The sequence below is a fragment of the Aspergillus alliaceus genome (genome assembly GCF_009176365.1).
Source record: "Aspergillus alliaceus strain CBS 536.65 unplaced genomic scaffold BDW43scaffold_7, whole genome shotgun sequence".
NCBI lineage: Eukaryota > Fungi > Ascomycota > Eurotiomycetes > Eurotiales > Aspergillaceae > Aspergillus > Aspergillus alliaceus.
In genome coordinates, this window is record NW_022474690.1 from 443,273 (window position 1) to 466,181 (window position 22,909).

The following is a 22,909-nucleotide window of genomic DNA, read 5'->3' on the forward strand; positions in this document are numbered from 1 at the left end:
CTTCTATACGTCATGTTTGCAATCAGCCTCGAGTAAATTGAAATTCCGGAATGGCGATACCAGTAGCGCGCCAGGACGGGTGATATGAGTCTATTGTATATATGCTGGTGATGTCTCTGACAGCTTGCGCTACTTGCACCGCAACCAATGGAGCCCTTTCAAGTACGCCTTAATTGCGTGGATCATTACCAAGCCGCCCCGTCAGAATTTGATCCTCCGTTCCCTTACAGGGATGGCTCTACAGGGAAATGTGACAGGCCAAAAGTGCCCGTAATTAGGGTATTCGGCGCTACAGAAACAGGTCAAAAAGTATGCGTCCATGTTCATGGCGCGTTTCCATACTTGTACGTGCCGTATGATGGTGATTTGAGTCCAGAGGAAGGTTTGTTGATTTAGCGCGTATCTTGGCTTGATAACACCCCTGACTAAATTCTGTATAGTCGGCCGCGCTACAAAAGATCTTCATATCGCGATTGACCATGCACTGGCTTTAAATTACCGTCGCAATGCGAATGACAAAAAGGCCGCATTTGTTGCCCATATCACTTTAGTAAAGGGCGTTCCCTTTTATGGCTATCATGTGGGCTATCGCTTTTTTTTCAAGATCTATCTTCTTTGCCCGACTCATACGACAAGGGTAGCAGACCTGTTACTTCAAGGAGCTGTACTGAAACAATCATTGCAACCTTACGAAAGTCATCTACAATACATTCCGCAATGGATGTGCGATTATAGTTTGTACGGCTGTGCGTATATGAAGTGTAGCAAAGTGAAATTCCGGTCTCCAATACCAGAATATCTCGAGTTATCCGATCTATCCCACCGCTGGCATGATCGATCTATACAACCCGACAATATCTCGGATGCATCAGACCTACCAAAGCAAAGCCACTGCCCTCTAGAAGTTGATGTCTGCGTACAAGATATATTGAATCGTCTCGAAGTCCGTGAGAGACCTATACATCATGATTTCACGGAATATCTGAACCCACCCACACAGAATGAGCGACTCGTTCCGAGCATGCAAGGGCTATGGCAGGACGAGACACGCAGGCGAAAGAAGCGCCTGGGACTAATTGACCCTGGGAGTAGCCCATTTGGCGCTGAGGAGCTGGTTTCGCTCTCGGCTGATCCAAGGAGTCCTTATAGTGGGGTGTGGATCCATGAGGATGAATATCGTCAAATGACCCTCCGAGCAGTTGCTGAGGAAAGACGTCAACATGGCGGTGGGGAAGTCAATATCGAAGACGTTCTCGTACCGGACCCACTCGGGGAGAGTGTCAAAACTGTGCTAGAGAGCGTTGAGGATCTCTATCCGGATAAACATGAGTTTCTAAATTTACAAGCACCTCGGGATTTTGAGATAAATGAATCAGCGAACGCGGACGCCTATATCAATGAAAATGTGTCCCTATCTGCAGCGTTCGATGACGGCTCATACTGCTCAGACAATGATGACATTACCGACCTTTTCTCAGAGGAAGATGACGAGGAAGAGGAAACAGATGCTGTTGATGACCCGCTGGCAGATGCGCTCTCTAGGTCACCCTCTGAAAATTCCCTTGAGCCGAATACACGCCTAGCGAATGATTCTACCAAGGATACGCAACTCATCAACCCGACTGGAGGCTATCGTTCTGGTTCCTATGCATTAGGTAGACTAGAATATCCCAACACCCAGGAGAAGATCAGAGACGACTTACAGGTGGTAGAGAGGTCTCTTAAGCGCTCAGAAAGTGAAGTAATCAATCAAATCCAACATAACAAGAGGCCAAGACACACGAACAAGCCCCTCCAGAATCCAAAAATCAAGTCTAAAGTGTGGCCCCAGCCTGAAGTTGCTCGAGCCGATATCGCAGAGTTTGAGGACATGGCACACAGACACGCATCATTCAAGGGCTCGCAGTCACGGCCTCTTCCACAATCGAGGGTTTATCCCCAAGGTAACGGACAAAATAGTAGACTTCATTTTCCTGTCGTCAAGGATCCCAACGATCCCATGACGATCTTGCGCTTCAGCCAGGATGGCGAGCCTTCGAAGGCAACACAGGGCATAGCGGGCAAGACAAATTTCTCCGAATCTGATATAGAAGTATCGAAAGATATGAGCGAGATGGAAAGCTCGCCACCATTGCCCTCGTCTTCGTCAGAAACCAAATCGAATGAACTAAACCATCATTTGTTAGATTTGGTCCCTAAAATCTATGAAACGTTCAACATACGGCCAAACGCGCGGATAGGTTGTTTGCGGCTTGTCTGCCCCAGTCCTAGTGAGGTGTTGTCTACCTTTAGCGAGTACGGCTATCCGTCTGTTATCTATACAAAAGCTCATTACAGCAACGAGGATGATGTCCCAGATCGCCCACGAGACTATGCAGGTAGGCAATTCCGCTTGCAAGGTAGTGGCATACACTATCTTCCAGATTTTGATTCCTCTGGGCGGTCTCCTGCGATGCTTGGAGGACAAAATGCAATGTTAAGGGACAGGCAAGAGCAAGAGCAAATTGACCAGTGGCTCAGAGAGTCCTCCACCTCTAAGACCTGGGAGTTCGCACCTATGCCGCCAAGCCGTTCCGAAGTTATACAGTGGTTCGAGAGCAGACAATCGGAACCGGAGGGTGAAACTGTACAGTCAGAGCAGCATTCACGCGAACCGAAACCGAAAACGAAACTTAACATCCTCTCACAAATTGAGGGTCCTACACAAAAGAATGAATATGGATTCAAGTACTCGCAGAAAGATGCCAGCGTCGAATACCAAACACAATACATGAGCATAATGAGCTTAGAGGTTCATGTGAATACGCGCGGTGTACTTGCTCCGAACCCAGAAGAAGATGAGATAGCTTGCATCTCCTGGTGCATACAAACGGATGATGAGGACCTCGATGTCAACAGTCACATCTCAGGCGTTCACGTTGGAATGGTTTTTCAAGGAGAATATGATGCACCTGAAGTAAAACTTACTAAGGCTCTGAGAATTGATATAGAGCACGAGTCAACGGAGTTGGATTTGATCAACCGACTAATAGATATTGTCCGGCTGTATGATCCAGATATAATCACCGGCTATGAAGTTCACAATGGCTCTTGGGGATATGTGATTGAGAGGGCTAGAAAGAAGTATGACTTTGATATTTGTGACGAACTCTCGAGAGTGAAGTCACAGGCGCATGGTAGGTTTGGTAAAGATGCTGATCGATGGGGATTTAATCACACCTCTTCTATTCGAGTGACTGGACGACATATGATCAATATCTGGCGAGCTATGAGAGGTGAGCTGAATCTGCTCCAATACAGCATGGAGAACGTTGTGTTCCATTTACTACATCGTCGGATACCTCATTATTCGTTTCGTGATCTCACCGAATGGTATCAAAGCGGAAAGCCTCGCGATCTCATGAAACTTGTCGATTATTTTGTGTCGCGAGTGCAAATGAACCTTGAAATCCTAGAATCAAATGAGTTTGTACCGAGAACCAGTGAACAGGCACGACTATTAGGCATCGACTTTTTTTCGGTCTTTTCTCGAGGTTCCCAGTTCAAAGTCGAGTCGTTGATGTTCCGTATCGCAAAACCCGAGAACTTCCTACTCGTGTCGCCGAGCAAGAAACAAGTTGGCCAACAGAATGCCCTTGAATGCCTCCCATTGGTAATGGAACCTCAGAGCGACTTCTATACCAACCCTCTTCTGGTCTTGGATTTCCAGTCACTATACCCTAGCATCATGATCGCGTATAATTACTGCTATTCTACATTTCTTGGAAGAGTACACCAATGGAGAGGCCGAGATAAAATGGGGTTCACCGAGTACGAAAGACAACCACGAATTCTAGAATTGTTAAAGGACAAGATCAACATCGCCCCAAACGGCATGATGTATGCGAAGTCAGAAGTGCGCAAGTCACTCCTTGCAAGAATGCTTGCCGAGATACTGGAGACTCGAGTGATGGTAAAGACCGGAATGAAATTGGACAAAGATGACAAAGCGCTGCAACGTCTTCTCAACAATAGACAGCTCGCTCTCAAGCTGATTGCGAACGTCACATACGGCTACACATCCGCATCGTTCTCTGGGCGAATGCCTTGTTCTGAGATAGCCGATAGCATCGTTCAATCGGGACGAGAGACACTAGAGAAGGCCATTGCTCTGATTCATTCTGTCGAGCGTTGGGGCGCTGAGGTCGTATACGGAGACACGGACAGTCTCTTCGTACACCTCAAGGGACGCACAAGAGACGAAGCCTTCGATATAGGAGAAGAGATCGCCAAAGCCGTCACAGACATGAATCCAACCCCGGTAAAACTCAAGTTCGAAAAGGTCTACCACCCATGCATACTCCTAGCCAAGAAACGCTACGTCGGTTTCAAATATGAACACAGAGACCAAAAGGAACCCGAGTTCGACGCTAAGGGAATTGAAACGGTCCGACGAGACGGCACGCCTGCCGAACAGAAGATCGAAGAAAAAGCACTCAAACTCCTCTTCCGAACGGCGGACCTAAGCCAAGTCAAACGATACTTCCAGAAACAGTGTACAAAGATCCTACAAGGACGAGTCTCCATCCAAGACTTTTGCTTCGCCCGAGAAGTAAAACTCGGCAAATACAGCGAGCGCGGCCTCCCTCCGCCAGGCGCTCTAATCAGCACCAAGAAAATGCTCGAAGACCCCCGCCTTGAACCCCAATACGGAGAACGTATCCCCTACGTCGTCGTAGCCGGCGCCCCAGGCTCAAGACTAATCGACCGTTGTGTTCCACCAGAGACACTCCTACAAGACGCGCAACTAGACCTCGACGCCGAATACTACATCGCCAAAAACATCATCCCGCCCTTAGAACGAATCTTCAATCTCGTCGGCGCCAACGTCCGCCAATGGTACGACGAGATGCCGAAAGTACAACGCATCCGCCGCGTAGAAGGAACAGCCACTTCCTCCGGCAAGGACGCCAAAAAGACTACCCTCGAATCATACATGAAATCTTCAACGTGCATCGTCTGCAAAGCCAAACTAGACGATACCGATGTTCCGGTCTGTACTGAGTGCATGCGGCAGCCGCATATTTCTCTGCTTGATTTGGTTACTCGTCAGCGACATGCAGAGAAGAGCGTTTCTGATCTGTTGCGTGTTTGTCGGTCTTGTATGGGCGTTCCGTTTGATGATGAGGTGAAGTGTGATAGCAAGGATTGTCCTGTTTTCTATTCTAGGACTAGATATGTGGCTAATTGGAGACATACCAAAGCGGTTTTGGATCCTGTGGTCAACTTATTGCAGGATAAGAGTGAGAATGCGTTGGAATGGTAGGTGGAGGATTGGAGGCTGTTATACACTAATAATGCTTAATGTTATTGTACTGTGCAATGTGGCGTTGGTTATTAGGGGAGGTTTTTGTGTTTATCACCATGGAGGTGCAATATCCTGGGATCCGGTGTGTTGAACTGGGCTGAGTTATGAAATCATACACATTTATTTGTATTGCTCGAACCTGAATAAGCTATAACCTAGCGGCATATGACCATTGACCCGTATTATGCTAATATCGAACCTTTCATCAACCATCTCTTCTTCGGGTCGTAGGATAGAGACGTTTTCGGCAAGCCTCAAGAAAAAAAAGAAAAAAGATCATTACACCACATTTTCAAAACTGACACTCGTCGCCTAAATTGCTAATTTGTCCCTTTACCATTTATTATCTTCGTCCTTTTCAGAAACCCAGCAACTCCTGAAGCTTGTCAAGAGCATTAGGCTGAAGATCATCCTCTTCCTCCACGATTTCATGACACCTGTCACTATTAATTTCTTCTTTGAGCGTGTTATTAATCATGTCTACAATTTGAACAATACACCCATCCCCGCTGGAACCGCCGCCGCTTGGGCTGCTGCCGCGCTGTGAGAGGTCAATAGGCTGGGTGGTCGTATCAATGCTTTGCACGATACATCCACCACCGGCACTGCCACCGCCACTTGGGCTCTCACATTGCTTTATATTGGATTTAGCGTTAGCCTTGAAGTCCGTGGGTTGCACGATACATCCGTTGCTGCTGCTCTCCGGAATATCAGCAATATCCAGCAAGTTGAGACCTGTATCGATAGCGCCGTTAGGTGCCGCTGCAGACGAAGCTAATTCATATGGGTCAGAGGCTGAGAGCCCAAAATCAAGAAGCTGCTCCAAAGATTTCACGTGTTCACCGTGGTTCTGGGGCATAGGGGCAACCATGCGTGTATCACAATGGTAGGGAACAGAAGGGTTAGGCTCCGGGTCATCGGTGAACAGGCCGAAAGGGTCAGTATTGGCATTTGAAGCGTGCGCCGGGAATTCATAATGACCTAGCGCGATCTTCCCTAATATATGCGGGAAAATCCATGGGAAGCTGATCAAAGGCAATTGGCCAATCTTGGGTGCCGGTTTGCGGAAAAGTTTGTTGTCCACCGTCAGGTTCTCAGCGCGATATTTGTTAAGCGCGGTGGACATTTCTTTGTTAGCGACGCGGTACATGGCGAGAGCCAGAGGAGCAATTTGGTCAAAATTTCGGCCTCCAACTCTTTCGTAGCATTGTTTTTTGAATGTCTCGCGGAGAGAAGTGGAGATCGCACCAATTTCCTCATGGAACTTATAGTCCTTGCTTGCATTGGCATGGCTTAGAATAAATGTCGACCAGACTTCGAATTCCGTTTTGATCTCGTGCTGTGCCATGATTCGGCGCATTGCGTCATCATATTGACCCTTGAGGTTCTTTGCAAATGCAAGAAGGTCGTCGGGTACTTCTATGTCGCAGCTGAGGAGTCGCTTATCGAATGACATTTCGAGGCTGGGGACGAAGTCAATACGCTCAACGGCGTCGTACAGTTGACCCAGGATCTTGTTTGAGTGGTATATTCTGTCCTTGGGCTTATGGAACTTCTCCATGAAGTGCGGCCATTTTCGGGGTTCTAGGTTGCGTGTCAGTATGGCCGGGATGCCTGTCTTGTTGTAGTCTACTGCGACGGAATGTAGCTGGGCAAGCCGGATGCATTTTTCCTCATTGACACCATCTTCAAGGAAGTCGGCCAAGGCGAGATGGGCATGGGCGATCCTAGGAAGAAAGTCGTTCTTCATGTACATGACAAAGAAGGATGTGATGTCATTGACTGTCACGTCCCTATTGAGATCCTGAGCTTTGTTGCTAGCATATTTCATAGGCTCCCGAAACCAGTCCTTGGGCAGCAGGTCGCGGTCCCAGATAACGACGTAATCGTCGCCATCTAGATCTCCGCCCGAGCACATGCTTGGTATATCTCGGTCGCCTGTCTGTGGCAAGACAACCACATCGTGAAGATGGTGCAACTGGGGAACATTGATGGCTTTCACGACACGAATATCACCTGGGTGTAAGGAAGGGTTACGGGCCAGGATGCAGGGGCCTTCAACTATTTCGGGCTTTCCACCAGTTTCGGGACGAGACACCTGAAGAAATATCTCAGGCAGGGCAGCCACTTTTTCTTCCGCCGAGGCATCCTGCCTAGGCTTTTTGTCGTGGAAATAGCCCTGAAGAACCCCTGTCTCATCCATACAGCCTAATAGACATGCTCCCTTGTCGATGGCGACCCTAGCTTTTTCTTTCAAGTACTTGAGATGCCACGCCCTCCACAATGTCAGAATTGACGTCAGGAAAGGCTCTTTCGATCTCCTGAAACCATCGAGAACCATCTGACTGATCGTAAGGGTCATTTGGTTTGGATCCACATATTTCCTGAGCCAGTAGATGGCTTGTGGGTCACTTTCTAAGGCCTCCTCGAGCCCCTGTACCATGGTGCAGAGCTTCGCATGGAATACTTGGTCGGGGACTCCCAGTGTTGACAACACAATGATGAGCTGTCTGTTCAAAGTGGCCGTAGAGAACTGAGACCAGCGGACGATCTCTAAACCGTTATGGATAGCCGCAAATTTGAACTGGCTTTTTCGGATGTGTACTTCCTGGCGTAGAGCCTTGGGAGAGATAACGAGCATTCCCTTACAGCCACCTAGACGGAACTGAAATGCAGAGGGAGGCTCTCCCGTTGGCGTTTTGATCTTGAGCTCCGACATAGACATTTGCGCCAGAAATCGCGAGATCCTACCGACACCATCGGAGAAGGTATACCCGTTACGTTCAACATCCTCGATCTTAACCATCTCCACTGGACAACTGGCAATAGCTCGAGTGGTCGAGAAACATTGCCCCAGCCTGGCGGCATGCTTCGCAACATTGCGTATGCTATTGAAATGGCCCATCCATGCACGGATATTGGCAGCTGTGAGGTTTGACAAAGGAGCGAAGAAGTAGGCGCCGTGTTCCCGGAATTGGGAGTTTCCAAACGCGAGAAATTCGTAGCGTCTATCACCAATTACAATTCCATTTGTCAATGCTCTTTTGATACGAGTGAACACCTCATCCATCGTACTGTCAGTCGTGCAGTTGATCCGACCAAGCACTTTCTCGTCCGTGAATCGCACTCGAAGGAAACGGTCTGCATGCTCGATATAGCGACGGACGATACGGTTGGAGATGTCTACTGTCGGCGTATTGTAATAGATGGTACTAGGTGTAATTCTAGCAGAGCGCATATAGCAGCAGTAAGGGGGAATCTTTATATGAGTCACTCCCTTAATGAACTTCAATTCAAAGATCTTCATCGGGTCGTGATAAACATGCTTCTTCGTGGACACATGTTCCAGGAGTTTTACTGCGTGCGCCTCTTCTAGTTCAGACAGCTTTACAGCAAACTCACGAGTCATTGTAAACTCAGAGAGATATCCGTTCGAGATGCAGACTTCGAGTTGATAACGGACAGGGAAGGTTAAATGGACAAAATCATGGTCGAAGAGATCTTTTAGTGAGAATGTTTTCTTTGGTGATGGGGGGTCAGACGTGTCTATCCATTTCCAGACAGGGGGCCTTATCTCCGTCTGCGTGTCCCATTGAGTAAATCGATCTATGTTCTGGATCTTGACGTTGTAGTCCTTGAGGGCATTACATAGCAATTCTAGCTTGTCCTTGGTATTGGCGTCTTTAGGGTATACTATCTTGAAAACTTTCCAACGACCTAAGAGACCTATTAAGCCAATTTCTAAGGTATTGAGGATAGGGCCTTACCAATATCTATTACGGCTTTCGATTTTTTGAGTCCGATAGGAAGAGCTGATATCTCCAATGCATTGTGGACGATATAGGTCTGCCGGTACCAGGTGTCCGACTCTCTCCACGAGTTGCTGTCCTCTGAAAGCGTTACGTCGATGTTGTTGATTCGACGATGATATAGTGGAGGAGAGTCTAGAACTATAAAGTGCGAAAGACTTTCTGTAGCACTATCGCACGTCTGGAGAATCTGAGTTAGTTGAACGAAGGGTATTTTCAAGCGGTATTCCTGGAGGACACCAGCGGTTGGAGTTAGTTTCTGTCCCTGGTTGAAAATAGGAAGTTGAAAGTAGACGAGAAGAGCTCTTTGCCTCAGATTAAGAACTACTGATGCGTGCTCATCTCTGCCAGAGCCGACAGAGCGCATTGGCAACATTGTCGTCTTGTTCAGTAGAATGCCGACATCCATAGACAAGATTGGCATTTTCTACATGAAAGGTCAGACCTTCGTAATGTTGATTCGCCGCGTAATATACTCACGACTTCAACTGGATAAAAGATGTCCGGACGAACAGGACTTGCAATCTGTGGTTTATCGCGGTTGAAATCAAGAGCAATGTTGACGAGTGCTGCTCGACCATTGGGAACTTTGATGAGGTATGATCCCTTCCTCCAGAAGTCTGTCTTAGGAGGCGGCCTGTCGGATACAGCTTTTAGAGCAATGAACATAAAGTGACAGAGAACTGAGTCTTACTTGAAACGGATCTTCGCTTTAGAATCTCTGTTGCCGTGAGAGTCCTCGAATAGATCTATGGAACTGACGTTGCCCTCTTGGGAAAATACATGCCACAGGATACGTGTATTCACATCTTTTGGCAAGTGGAACAGGTTCACAGCTACAGAATCCCAGAAGGACCACGGGGACATGAGTAGTTGGGTAGGTTGTTGCTGTAGCTGAGATGAGTTTTGGACTTGGCGTGAGGGACCCTGACTTTGACGGCCAAGGTCTCTCGAGCTTCTGTTATGATGCTTATGAGGCATGGTAGTCAATGATCGTGGTGAGTGAGGCTTGTTAGAAGAGAAGGTAAAGGAGGGGGTTCTTCGGGTAGAGGATGAATGAAAAGAATGTGAAAGGTGGGAAGTATTATTATTACTATTATTATTATTAGTAGTAGTAGTAGTATTCCGGTGAAGCGTGAGATGGGGGTCCTACTAGTTCGATCACTTGTGTTGTGACCAGAGGAACCCTCATTCACTTCTGAACACCGTGTGTTCTTCTTCTTTCCCTTTCCATGCCTCTTGCTAGACCGTCCCCCATACAGTCTCTACCCCAGGTCTTCAGGTCATTTTCTGCCTCTCAACACTTCTTCTGGTAGGAGACTGTAATCCTGATTGTCATGTTTACTGGAGAAAGGTACAGGGTACTATTATATCAAGGGGGGTAGGAATGCCCTGGAAAGTACACTAAGATCAATGAAATTCAAAAAAAATAGAAAATGAAGAAGAAAAAGTTCACCTCTTTCAATCTGTGGACAAAGAGAGAACCTTTTGTTTCTATCTTTATATGAATAATTCTATCTATTGCTGTTAGTGATCCTATCCTCAAGAGACAGGCAGGAGTCAACGTAGAAAGGATTGATTAAATATCCAATCCATTCACTTCAAAGTTGCCAGTGAATACTATAGTTGGTTCTAGACAGATGGGGCAGAGTATGGAAAGAACTGTAAAGCAGTCCTGAACAGCTCTTTCACCTTGTTCCAATTCCTTTTAATGTAGAAATGTTTCATACACTATCCTCAATCAATTATTTACATATGAATATCTGAATAAATAAAGCGAGTCGTTATTCATCACAACCCAACCAAAATTTTGGAACAATCAACACTGGGTCCCTGGCGAAGGGTTGCCTTCATCATTCGCCTGGGAAAGAGAAGTACTGGTGAAAATGAAATCCTTGGAGAGCTCAAGGTCCATATCTAGGTCTATATCCTGGAGACGGTTCTTGTTAGTAGCATTATAATGTTGGCCGTCTTTGAAAGAACCCCGTCGTTGGAGGGAGTTCGATTTCCTGCTTTCTTGGGAACTGGGCTGGCTATTTTGATCCGTGTCCCCGAGCGCCATTCGCTCGCGTTGCTGTCTTGTACTACCTCTCCGGCAAACCGAATGTCTCGATTTCTTGTCTGTAACACCATGGGGACCTACAGGTAATTCAGCGACGGGGAAAGCGGTATTCCTAGACCTCTTCGGACTACGCTCGCCAAGATGAGACGTATCAGATTCGAAGGACGCGGCAAGAATCTCATCGGCTTGCTGTGAATGTTCATCCCCTGAACGCGTCTGCCGCTGTATCGTTGCCGCTTGCGACGGCCCCAATGTTGGTCTGGGCCGCGGTTGTTTGCCTGATGTTTTCGTATTTTCAGAGTCTGGCTTCCAGCCCATTACTGTCATCAGTCGGCTGATGTGTTGCTGGGCTTCTGAAAATTCACGCGCTTTAGCTGCTCGCTCGTCCCGTAGAAGTTGGACCTAGATTTATGATTAGTATTGATAAAAGAAGCGAAGAATAAAGTCTCATACCTTCTTCTCCAAATACTGCAGCCTCTTTTCTTTTGTTTGCAGCTCCTTACTGGCAGTAGAGGCGGCAGCATGCATGATAGCTTGTAAAGATACAATCTCCTCTTTCTGTTTTGCGCACTACAGGCTAGGTCAGAATAGCCCTAGAAACTTTTATTATCGTCTGGGTGCCTCACCTCTGCAGAATTTTCAGACAACTGCAGCTCGAAATGCTCTCTAAGTGTAGCCATCTCTGTTTTGAAATTCACTTCCGCTTCGCGCAGGGCGCATCTGGTATTATCGGATTCCGAAACCTCTTCGTTTAACTGTCGGGAAGATTCAGCAACTCTCCAACGGTTCCAACCAAGCACAAGATGTCTTACCTTGCCCTGTAAGGTTTCCATCAAGGCTTCTATATCTTCCTTAGCGGCTAGTAGTCGGTCAATCTCCTCGTCCTTTCTTGTTAAGAGCAACTGATTTTCCTTTGCACATTCACGAAGCTTCGATATGTCCTGTTCCAATATAGCATTAAGATCGATGGCGACATCTCTCTCATTTGAGATAGTGTCAAGTGCCTGCCGGAGTTGACCGTTCTCTTCCTTCTGTCGAAGGACTTCTTCCTGTAGCTGTTCTAGCTGCTCTTCTTTCTCGGCCACAGAAGCAATTAAGTCTAGCTCCCTAGTTCTTGCGTTCTCCCGGTCCCGGTTGGCAGCCTCCTGGGAGTCACGCCGCTGATCTTCTAGTTGACTTTGTGCCGCATCAAGGCCTGCTGTTAACTCCTCAATGCGAGCGGATGCAGCTTCAGCATGGACCTCAAGATGAGACATGCTTTGTTGAAGCTCAGCAACTGTGCCAGATGCTCGCTGTAACTGTGACTCCAACTCGCTATTGTGGCGTTTCACTTCCTCTGCCTCGAGCGAGATCTTGTGTCGCTCTTCTTCGACCGCTTTTAGTGGAGCCTCGATACTACCACAACGACGCTCCAGATCGTAACATATCTCCTCAACCTTTTGCATCATGTTGTCGTGAGACATGCGTGCGCCTACCATGATCATTTCAGTCAATCCAGCTCTCCAATCAGTTCTTGAACTAGGACGCTTATCCCGGATCGTCAGCGATGAGAAAGTTTCTCGAAGATCGAGTGGCTTGATATCGGAAAATGAGCAGCGATTGTGCAACATAGACTTTCTAGATTTAGTCATAAACACCCGGAATGAATTAGTGTGAGCCGTACAAGAAGTTTCTTGGTCTGGGCTTGACGAAAGAGAAGCCTGGAAATACAGTGAGAATAACTTATGAAGCAACTCATTTTCCGATTCCGAAATGGACGTATAGCATATAGTGGAACCATGGCACGAGGGTAAATGAGGTCGTCTTGGGAAGCTTTCGATTAGTTCACCGATAGATCCCTTAAGACGTGTCAAAATAGCTTCTGCTTCTGTAGAACTGAAACCTTGTGAGATCACATTTTGCAACCCGACCACAAGTGATCGTGCCACTTGGATAGTGTCCGCATTTTCAGTGTCTGCAGAACGCTTCGGGTTCAATGCGGCAATCACGTAATCCATAATTCTACATATCGCAGACTGCCCTGGGCAGAGCTTCACAGAAAAAAAAATTAGGGTTGTTTTCTGAATGCGCATAGCTCCTACTTACGATATTTGCCTCTGCAAGTCGTGAGATATACTCCTGTGGTAACACCGCCAGGACGCGTGTGCTATTCTCCGACAAGAGCCAGTGCAAAGTAACCTCAGGTAAACCGGATGGTACGGCAGCAGCTGGCAGGAGGGAGATTAAGAATGTGATACCCTTTAAGGATGGTTAACCGCGAATGACCTCCATTATTTCTTCTGACGTATCAAGACATACCAGGATTTGCACGTCAGGATCAATACTGCCTTTCGTTACTTTCTCGCAAAGCTTGGCAATCTTGGACGAGTTGGCCTGAATCCAAGACACCTTCTGAGCCTTCTCAACGGTCGCGGAAATCTCTGTTCCTAGTTTGATGCTTTCGGCAGCTTGATCAGCTATCAGGCTTTTGCAACTGGTCGAGCAAGCAAGGATTACACGCAGGACAACTAGGTCCAGAGTTTTCAGGCCCCGTCTTGCACCAAAGAAGTGTTTAACATTCTGTAACCAAACTGGAACCTGCTGTCCGCACTCATCCCCTGTATATGCCTTTTGAGAAGATGCAATACGGGCAAATGTAGCGAGGCAGAGAAGATTCCCCATATGATCGTCCAGATTGCGCAACGTTCTTGTGAGCTCCGTTTGAAGGCTAGACATGATTTCCAAGGGGATGCTGTGGAGAATCCTTGGCGATGCCTGCAAGCCAGTCATGATCTTGTAGATGGGGAGGATTCTTTCCGCACATGGGTTGTCTCCCATTGTACCGATTAATTTCATTAAGAAAGGTGCAAGACGCGCAGGTGGAGTGAAATCAGCCGGAAGAGGAGACGATAAGATCACAGTGCACACGAGTATATACTAGGTCGGTCAGTTTGAAGAAAATAGAAGCTGAGGAGCTTGTATTCGGATACTAGGATATCGAATATGAAGCATTTTGAAAGGAGACCGACCTCAGCTCCATCATCCTCAATAGCCTTTTGAAGAAACTGGTCGAAGAGGCATGGATAGCGCTCCAGTAAACCATCGCGAAAAGTGGATAGTGATGCTATAATACGTGAGCATAATTCCAGTACTCAAGTTTTATAAGAAGCTCTTACCAAAGGTACCAATCAAATGCAACGCGCGGCTGGAACGAGACAGTCCGTCTACTAGAGCATCAACTAGAGCCCCCACTTGGCACGATTTATGGGATGCCCAAGAGTGGAGCGATGCAGAAGATGTATGTTGAGCCAAGTCATAAAGATCCTGCAGCTTTTATTAGCTAATTAGACTATGGAGTTAGACGGTCTGAGTATACCTGGAGGGAGGGCGCATATGGGGCTGTAATGAGGCGCTCCACCTCACGTCCAATAAGGTCGACACTGTCTTGCATGGCTCGAGCTACTTTCCCATGGGCTTGCCGTCAATGAGTTTCCTGGTCTATAATGGCAGGCCACGATGCCGTTTATCTGAGTCCGGAATACTCCGCTCGATTAAATGCAGGTCCCGTTGCCCCACCAACTATCAATATTATCCTAATTGCTTATCATAGAATGAGTCCTAAAAGGGAAAAAAAGAAGAATAGGATGAAAATGAGAAAGGGGAGGAGAAATAAAAAGAAGAGACTATGAATTAAATGCCAGTGCATGAAAGAGCTTCAGAATAGTACCATCACAAATACATAGCTCTATATATATAATTGAAGAGGAATTGCAAAGGTAAGGCTGCAATGTCTTACTACTATCTGCTTGAAATAGTGCAGCCACCTATAGTCTACTCGATGCGGTACATATCGTAAACTCTCCGTAGGAGTCAATGCTTTCTAAAGTACTACTAAATATATGAATCTCACAATAGAACCCTGTAAGATATCCAGAGATTTCTTAGGCTGTATAGTAATAATCTGTACCTGCCAAGCATTGAGTGTGGGGTGAATTCCGCACTGTCGGACTTGAGTCCGAGCACGTCAGGAACACGAAGAATGATAGCCGAACTAACATGAAGGGTCTATTATGCCTCAGCCATAAAGATAAAACCTTTTGACTACCACCCCCACTCGGCCGATATCCGATACGACTCCTCATTCTTAGTGTCGATGGCGTGTGAGCTTACCGCATGAAGAACCTGCAGTCAAGTGTAGTGTATAAAGATGTCGGCGTACCTCGCCTCGCCGAGAAGTAGTAAGAGGAATTGATCCAAATGCTGAGACCCTCGACATTGTCTCATATTCCCAAGTCCAAGTTATACCTTTTTCCAATTCTGAGCCATGCGAGCGCTTTCCCGCCTGCCTCGGGGTTTCCCCGCAAATCCCCGCGCACTCCATCGCCGGCCCACTCTCTTACAACCAGAAGTCTCGATGGTCGCTCGGTTCAATAGCTCGATTTCGAGTGGCAATAGCAGTGGAAAGGATAAGGACGCTGTGAGCCTCCAGTCGCCCACCCAATCGAGCTCTTGGACCGCGAGTCGAACGCTCCTTATTTCTGCCCTGGCCGCTGGTCTCAGCTACGCTTACGCAGTCTCGGATCAAACATCTCAATCGCAGGGCCTGAAGCAGCCTCACTATGGCTCTGCGCAGGATTTTAAGAAGGTATGGGATCAGTTTAGGGCTTCTTCTTCTTCTTCTTCTTCTTTTTTTTTTTTAACATATATTTCACGTCGTATAAAGGGCGCAACCAGCTAATGACTGCTGTACGACTAGGCCATTGTCGAATTGCGGGCCAAATTGGGCGATAATGCTGTCAGCACGGATGAGGATGACCTCCAACTACACGGGTTCTCGGAGTGGTCTAGTGTCAACGCAGACCGGTTCCCTGTTGCTATCGCGTATCCGAAGAGCACGGAGGACGTCTCCGAAATTGCTAGGATTTGCCACAAATACAAGATGCCAATGATTCCTTACTCGGGAGGATCTAGCCTTGAGGCCAATTTCTCGGCAGTACATGGCGGCCTGACAATTGACTTCGCCTCTATGAACAAGATATTGGAGCTTCATGAGGATGATATGGATGTGGTCGTCCAACCATCTATTAGATGGATGGAGTTGAATGAGAAACTTAGGGATTCTGGCCTTTTCTTCCCTGTTGACCCCGGACCTTCGGCAATGATTGGAGGAATGATCGGGACGAATTGCAGCGGAACCAATGCGGTGAGGTATGGAACAATGAAGGATTGGGTGATTAACCTGACGGTTGTTCTCGCAGATGGGCGCATCGTGAAAACACGCAGACGTCCACGCAAGACTTCTGCTGGCTACAACTTGACTGGCATGTTTGTAGGGTCCGAGGGAACGCTTGGTATAGTCACCGAGGCGACTCTCAAGTTAACGCCGATCCCAGAGGAAACTCGCGTTGGAGTTGTAACATTTCCTACCATGCGCGACGCTGCATCTACTGCCATGCAGCTGATAAAAAAAGGGATTCCGGTACAGTGCATGGAAATTCTAGACGATGTCCAGATGGATGTTATCAACCGCGCTGGCGGTACTGGGCGACATTGGACAACGCTACCCACGCTGTTTTTCAAATTCTCTGGCACGAGTGCTGGTATTCTGGACAGTGTTACGCGAACCAGAGACCTGGCCAAAAAGAACCATGCCACATCCTTCGAGTTTGCTCGAGATGAGCGTGAGGCGCATGATTTATGGTCGGCACGAAAGCAGGCTTTGTGGAGCATGCTAGCGTTGAGAAAAGAAGGTTCACAAGTATGGTCCACTGATGTCTCTGTGCCGATCTCAAGACTTCCTGATATTATCGGTATGTCCCTGTGCGGAAACGGACTTCCATGGCCCATGCTAAAGTTACTAGAAATCACGAAAAAGGAGCTTGATGATCTTGGAGTCTTTGCAAGCGTCCTCGGCCATATTGGTGACGGAAATTTCCACACGTGTATTCTCTATGACCGCAAAGATCCAGCAGAGACGGAGCGCGTGGAGAAAGTGGTACATGACATGGTTGATCGTGCTTTGGAAATGGAGGGTTCTTGCACTGTAACATATCCCTGCTTAACGTACGATGTATCCCTGTGGCTGACTTTCGACTAGGGCGAACATGGTATTGGGCTGGGCAAGAAAAAGTCCCTTAAAAAGGAGCTTGGCTCAGAGACTGTTGAGGTCATGCGCAGCTTCAAGAAGGCGCTTGACCCTCATTGGTTGTTGAATCCCGGAAAAATCTTCGACTTCGATGAGGAATCATGATCATAAAACCTTCTGATAAATATCTATGCATTGGGCAGTAGATTAGTCGACGAACCAGATTTGTATATAGTAAGTAGTAGTAGTTATAGACAAAGAAATGTCAGTGCTCAAATGTTTTTGTCCAATCGCAATGAAGGGGAAAATCGATCTACCGCTTTAGGCTGAGGGTGGGGGCTGAGTCATCGCGTGGTGGGTGAGCAACTTTAGAGCGATATCGCAAGTCTTGTCGCAAGTATCCTTCGTTACGCCACTCTCTACCTGTGCTTAGCTGGTGAGTATTTTTCCTTCGTGAAGACGTCAATGGCTGTTTTATTACGTTTTTGAAAATCGTTAACGGCCTCTACGTCAATTCCTTAAAACTTTTGGCTGATTAGTGGTGTTAGTTAAATTATTTGACTCTTCCACTTTTGAACAAGATGGCATCGTATCCTAAGAAGAAGTGCGGTACGAGACATTAGTCCCTCATAAATCAGCCAACGCCTTGCTGACAGTGAATAGGTGTCCTTGGTGCCACAGGCTCCGTGGGCCAGAGGTTTATCCTCTTGCTCGCCGACCATCCTTTCTTGGAGCTCCACGCCGTCGGTGCTTCGGAGCGTTCTGCCGGCAAGGCTTATAAGGACGCTGTAAGATGGAAACAGACCAAAGCTATGTCCGAGGAGCTCAGCAACCTGGTTCTCCGGGATTGTAAGGCCTCTAAGTTTGCCGACTGTGACCTTGTGTTTTCTGGTCTGAACAGTGATATTGCGGGTGAAGTTGGTATGTGTAATGCCTCCTCTAGTAGCAAGGCGGTTGCTTACGAGTGCCTTTTCAGAGATGGAATTCATCAAGGCCGAAATTCCTGTGTTCTCAAACGCAAAGAACTACCGCAAGCATCCCTTGGTGCCCCTCATTGTGCCTACGGTCAATCCTCATCACTTTGACCTAATCCCCCACCAAAGGAAAGAATTCGGTCTGAAAAAGGGTTTCCTGGTGTGCAACTCCAACTGTGCGGTGATCGGTATCGTCATCCCCTTCGCCGCTCTCCAGGCCAAGTTTGGCCCTGTCGAAGAGGTTGAAGTCTTCACTGAACAGGCCGTGTCGGGGGCTGGCTACCCCGGTGTGCCCAGCATGGATGTTATGGACAACGTGATCCCTTTCATTAGTGGTGAAGAAGATAAGCTTGAGAACGAGGCCCAGAAGATCTTGGGTTCTTTGAATGTAGATGCCACCGCTTTCGAGGAGCAGGCTGGTCTTCGAGTTGGAGCCACATGCACTCGGGTCGGCGTTACCGATGGTCATATGGCGTTTGTTTCGCTGAGATTCAAGAACCGTCCAGGTCCTAGCGCTGAGCAGGTTGTGCAGGCGATGAGGGAATATCAGTCCGAAGCGCAGAAATTAGGGGCGCCTTCGGCCCCTAAGGAGGCGATTCGGGTGTTCGACGAGCCTGACAGGCCACAACCAAGACTCGACAGAGACATCTCGGGCGGATACACTGTCAGCGTGGGTCGCGTGCGTGAAGGCGCCCAGGGAGGCTACTTCGACCTCCGGTTTGCTGCGCTCTCACACAACACGGTCCTTGGAGCCGCTGGGTCCTCGATCCTCAATGCAGAGGTTGCTGTCATCAAGGGATACGTTTGATTAAAATAGAGGCATAGATTTGAGTACATAGGTAATTAGAGCGTTCGATACCATTCTCACCAGAAAACTATAGATCCATGGGAGTCAATAGTATATGGGTTATGTAATCACCAACAGGAAGGGGGTGGAGAAAGGAGTGGGCCTAGATCAGGACTAGCGTTAAAACAGTACACCCTAGCCCTAATTGCCTAATTCGGCCAAGCACAAACTCCACTAAGCGAGGTTTTCGCAAAGTGGATCAGGATAACTCGACAACTTCAAGGCTTCCTTCTGGATTTTCTCCTTCGGACACTTCGACAACTAACCGGTTTCAAGTCGACAAAGCAGTCAAGATGCCTCGCGGACCGTAAGTATACCATTACTCCCATCACACTATTTGATTGAGATATGCGATCAACGGCCACTGCTCCAAAAACTACGCCTTGAAGGGGCGGATGGGCACAGTTGGATTCAAAAACCATCAAACAAACTCAACGCTGACGGCGATGTCTACAGTACCAAGCACCAGAAGCGCCTCAGTGCGCCTTCGCACTGGCTCCTGGACAAAATGTCCGGAACCTATGCTCCCAAGGCTTCTCCCGGTCCTCACAAGCTCCGTGACTGCCTTCCCCTCATCGTGTTCATCCGTAACCGCCTCAAGTACGCCCTGAACGGTCGTGAGGTCAAGGCCATCATGATGCAGCGTCTCATCAAGGTCGACGGCAAGGTCCGCACTGACCCGACCTTCCCCGCTGGTTTCATGGACGTTATCGGTATCGAGAAGACCGGCGAGAACTTCCGTCTCATCTACGACACCAAGGGTCGTTTCACCGTCCACCGTATCCAGGCTGAGGAGGCCGAATACAAGCTGTGCAAGGTTAAGCGTGTTCAGCTCGGAAAGGGTGGGATCCCATTCTTGGTTACGCACGATGCGAGAACGTGAGTGCATACTCTCCACAAGTTCCGCGTCCATCAGTCGTTGGACCAAGCTTTGGTTGATCGGCGGAGGACGAAAAACTTGGAAATCACAATACGACTTGCTGGATATCAGTAAGGAGTGAGGTTCTGGAACTCTGTACGCTAACGATCGTAATTACAGCATCCGTTACCCCGACCCTGCCATCAAGGTCAATGACACCGTGAAGGTTGACATTACCACTGGCAAGATTACCGACTTCGCTCGCTTCGACACTGGTGTTGTCATCATGGTCACTGGTGGTCGTAACATGGGTCGTGTCGGTGTCGTCACCCACCGTGAGCGCCACGACGGAGGTTTCAACATTGTCCACGTCAAGGACGCTGTTGACAACACCTTCGCCACCCGTGAGTCCAACGTCTTCGTCATTGGCCAAGACAAGCCCTGGATCTCCCTCCCCAAGGGCAAGGGTGTCAAGGTACGTTTATTATCCGTTTATTATCCGTTCCACATATATGTGGCTTGAATACGTGGTACTAAGTATAATTGTTACAGCTCTCCATCGCTGAGGAGCGTGACCGCCGCCGTGCCTATGCCATTGCCTCGAACTAGATGTATCCTGGTAGGTGAGATTAGACTGCAAAATTTAAAAGCCTTGAAAAATCCGCTAGTGACGACATCTTGTCTTGCTTTGTGGGCCTGTATGACACCGGTTACGATTCTATGATGCGTTTCTAGGAAGAAGAAAAAGAGATTGTCTACAGGACGCAGAATGGGGCTTATTGCCATTTCCATGTCGCGTAGCGTCACACCATAGGAAGCAAAACAGGGACTGATGTCTCGATCGATATGATACCTCTAATTAGTTTTCCTTTCCCAAGTGACCTCCTCGCCCTAAGTAGTAGCAGTATTAGACCAAAGTAGATATCACCTTTTCGTCATGTGGGAGGGATGGTTCGCCACGAATAGTCCGACGGGGGATGAACTGTCCCACTGCGGCCCGTTCGCTGTCAACGCCTTTTTAGGTAGCGGAATATCCGCCACTTTACTCCTCACATTAACAAAAACTCTCCAACTCAATCTCGAAATCGATGCGGTAGAGATTAGATAACATAACCTGGCATGTGGAGTGAGCGTACGCCTATCACGGCTGGTCCAACTCGCTACCTCGATCTATACGAAAAAGGCACAAGTAGGAATGGAACACGTCGAATTCGCTGCAGGTTTTATACGGATCCTTTCCCCCTCTGGCATGCACCTCTCCCGTCCGAGTCGTGCCCTAAGTCCCTTTTGTAGCGCTTCAACCCCCCCCCCCCCCCCTGGCCCCCCCCCCCCCCCCCCGAGCCGGGCCCCAAAGCCCCTTTTTAGGCCTTCCACCCCCCCCCCCCCCGTTGAGACCGATCCTCGGCATTCTCCTATCGACGTAAAGTGCGCTGACCATGCAGCATGAGACAGGAATTACCGGCCTAAACCGTTCCCCACCGCGACGGTTCACAACTTTGGTACGGGGGCGTTTAGGATGGACTGACAAGTCATTGTTGTGGCCAATCTTCCTTCTGGCAGGTTGAGTGATAGAAAAGCAATCATCAAGGGGCGAGGAAGGCTTTGAACAAAGTAGGAACAGATAGGAGAACTTTACCTTATCGGGGAATAGTTCACTTTGGGAAGCTTGATTTTGGAGGATTGAGTTTGAAAATCGAGCCGGGACTGTAAAGATGGATACCGACATAGTGTGATTCCTATCTTGTCATCTAACGATGGGAACCAGCAGCGGCCTTGCATTTTGTACCACTATCCCTGTTCCTAACTTGAGGGCATCTGCCTAACAGCTCATATGCGGTTCCTCGCCTTCCCTCTCCCCTTTTGTCTTGGGTCTCATTCTTCACGGCCGGAGGTAGTCTGCATTGGAGATGATCTCTTGCCATGTTGGGATAGGCAACAAATTATAGGGTGGAGTTAAGGGACATATGTACATACATACAAATAGTTGAGTTGACTTAGTACATTTATGCCCCATACCAAAGGCACGGTACTTGAATCGGGAGATATTTTTCTATGCATGTCACAAATGATGAGCCAATCTAGTTCTTTGATCTTGATAGACGAGCTGCAACCAGGGATGCCCAAGGTTTTGATAGGATTTCAGTGTTTTTTTTTTTTTTTTCCCTTTTTTCCTTTCTGTTGATACTCGAATTCCAAACCCATATCTGATGGTCTAGACATAGTGGAAGTACATGAATTTAGTACTCCAGTCCAAAGAACGGAAAAAAAGAAATATATATATATATAAATAAACTATTGTTTGACGGGGAAAACGCCACACCTTCTTTCCAATGCAAATGTTATGTATGTATGACTGAATATGTACAGCAAGCAAAAGGCGAGCCGGTTCATGAACCGACAACTGTACTTCCTTTTTGTTCTTTCTGCTTTCTTTTTTTTACTTTTCTCTCTTTTATCGGCTTTCACTCCAGGTCAAGCCAACTCCCACTCATTGTCCCGATTTAGGAAATAGAATAGGACCAATGGCTCATTGGGAAAGGAGACGAAGAAGAAGTGAACAGATCACGACACTACTGCAAGCGACTGACTCGACTGTTCATTGTCTGTACTTGATTTGATGTATATGCCCTGTATGTCTTCATTTCTGGCCAGAAATCAAGAAGGGGACCGTTACACAAGTCTGGGGCAAATTGAACGCCAGCTTCCATTCTATTTTATTTCTTTTTTCAAAGTGGAAGCGGGGCTTATTGCACTTATGTTGTCTACTTTTCAGCTCTCCCTGGTCTGGAGGCGGTTGACATTCGCATCTGTGTGGCCGGTGAATCTCCGCCTGTAGTTCGACGATGTGGAGAGCCTTTTAGCAGTCCATGCAAGCCAATGCGCACCATCCTTAGTTCTCGGAAGATGACTCGGGTCTCACGTTTTCCTATGGTTTAATTTTATTGAC

The 22,909-nt window shown here is 47.8% G+C and overlaps 6 protein-coding genes across 6 annotated transcripts; 4 read left to right on the forward strand and 2 right to left on the reverse strand.

Annotated features, from left to right (window-relative positions):
* Positions 1-47: 47 nt before the first annotated feature.
* BDW43DRAFT_323166 (DNA-directed DNA polymerase zeta catalytic subunit REV3) lies at positions 48-5,445 on the forward strand. The gene is made up of 2 exons (XM_032049694.1): positions 48-382; positions 441-5,445. The coding sequence occupies exons 1-2, from the start codon at positions 148-150 to the stop codon at positions 5,303-5,305; spliced, it is 5,100 nt and encodes a 1,699-aa protein (XP_031903709.1). The 5' UTR covers positions 48-147; the 3' UTR covers positions 5,306-5,445.
* A 260-nt stretch (positions 5,446-5,705) lies between these two features.
* BDW43DRAFT_307888 (RNA dependent RNA polymerase) lies at positions 5,706-10,137 on the reverse strand (the record flags this gene model as incomplete). The annotated part of the gene is made up of 4 exons (XM_032046341.1): positions 5,706-9,064; positions 9,115-9,583; positions 9,637-9,793; positions 9,851-10,137. The coding sequence occupies 4 exons, from the start codon at positions 10,135-10,137 to the stop codon at positions 5,706-5,708; spliced, it is 4,272 nt and encodes a 1,423-aa protein (XP_031903710.1).
* Positions 10,138-10,975: 838 nt separating this feature from the next.
* On the reverse strand, positions 10,976-14,726 carry BDW43DRAFT_323170 (uncharacterized protein; the record flags this gene model as incomplete). The annotated part of the gene is made up of 9 exons (XM_032049695.1): positions 14,574-14,726; positions 14,374-14,521; positions 14,227-14,321; positions 13,517-14,134; positions 13,304-13,456; positions 12,031-13,248; positions 11,845-11,973; positions 11,672-11,788; positions 10,976-11,620 (listed from the first exon to the last, which is right to left on the reverse strand). Exons 1-9 carry the CDS (start codon positions 14,646-14,648, stop codon positions 10,976-10,978), a joined length of 3,198 nt encoding a protein of 1,065 aa, XP_031903711.1. The 5' UTR covers positions 14,649-14,726.
* Positions 14,727-15,039: 313 nt separating this feature from the next.
* On the forward strand, positions 15,040-17,381 carry BDW43DRAFT_266356 (uncharacterized protein). Its single transcript, XM_032040861.1, has 2 exons — positions 15,040-15,842; positions 15,954-17,381. Exons 1-2 carry the CDS (start codon positions 15,522-15,524, stop codon positions 17,292-17,294), a joined length of 1,662 nt encoding a protein of 553 aa, XP_031903712.1. The 5' UTR covers positions 15,040-15,521; the 3' UTR covers positions 17,295-17,381.
* A 349-nt stretch (positions 17,382-17,730) lies between these two features.
* On the forward strand, positions 17,731-19,292 carry BDW43DRAFT_266359 (aspartate-semialdehyde dehydrogenase family protein). Its single transcript, XM_032040862.1, has 3 exons — positions 17,731-17,891; positions 17,946-18,203; positions 18,259-19,292. The coding sequence occupies exons 1-3, from the start codon at positions 17,864-17,866 to the stop codon at positions 19,062-19,064; spliced, it is 1,092 nt and encodes a 363-aa protein (XP_031903713.1). The 5' UTR covers positions 17,731-17,863; the 3' UTR covers positions 19,065-19,292.
* BDW43DRAFT_266363 (40S ribosomal protein eS4) lies at positions 19,293-21,024 on the forward strand. Its single transcript, XM_032040863.1, has 4 exons — positions 19,293-19,410; positions 19,560-19,982; positions 20,143-20,437; positions 20,515-21,024. Exons 1-4 carry the CDS (start codon positions 19,397-19,399, stop codon positions 20,569-20,571), a joined length of 789 nt encoding a protein of 262 aa, XP_031903714.1. The 5' UTR covers positions 19,293-19,396; the 3' UTR covers positions 20,572-21,024.
* The last annotated feature ends 1,885 nt before the right edge of the window (positions 21,025-22,909 follow it).

Bases quoted from the DNA above. Each gene is read 5' to 3' on its own strand.
- BDW43DRAFT_266356 (XM_032040861.1), top strand. From the start codon at position 15,522: ATGCGAGCGCTTTCCCGCCTGCCTCGGGGTTTCCCCGCAAATCCCCGC. The intron at 15,843-15,953 runs GTATGGGATCAG...CTGTACGACTAG, and splicing joins CTGCGCAGGATTTTAAGAAG to GCCATTGTCGAATTGCGGGC.
- BDW43DRAFT_266363 (XM_032040863.1), top strand. The intron at 19,983-20,142 runs GTGAGTGCATAC...TCGTAATTACAG, and splicing joins GTTACGCACGATGCGAGAAC to CATCCGTTACCCCGACCCTG. The intron at 20,438-20,514 runs GTACGTTTATTA...TAATTGTTACAG, and splicing joins CCAAGGGCAAGGGTGTCAAG to CTCTCCATCGCTGAGGAGCG.
- BDW43DRAFT_323166 (XM_032049694.1), top strand. From the start codon at position 148: ATGGAGCCCTTTCAAGTACGCCTTAATTGCGTGGATCATTACCAAGCC. The intron at 383-440 runs GTTTGTTGATTT...AATTCTGTATAG, and splicing joins TGATTTGAGTCCAGAGGAAG to TCGGCCGCGCTACAAAAGAT.
- BDW43DRAFT_266359 (XM_032040862.1), top strand. From the start codon at position 17,864: ATGGCATCGTATCCTAAGAAGAAGTGCG. The intron at 17,892-17,945 runs GTACGAGACATT...GACAGTGAATAG, and splicing joins GTATCCTAAGAAGAAGTGCG to GTGTCCTTGGTGCCACAGGC. The intron at 18,204-18,258 runs GTATGTGTAATG...GTGCCTTTTCAG, and splicing joins TGATATTGCGGGTGAAGTTG to AGATGGAATTCATCAAGGCC.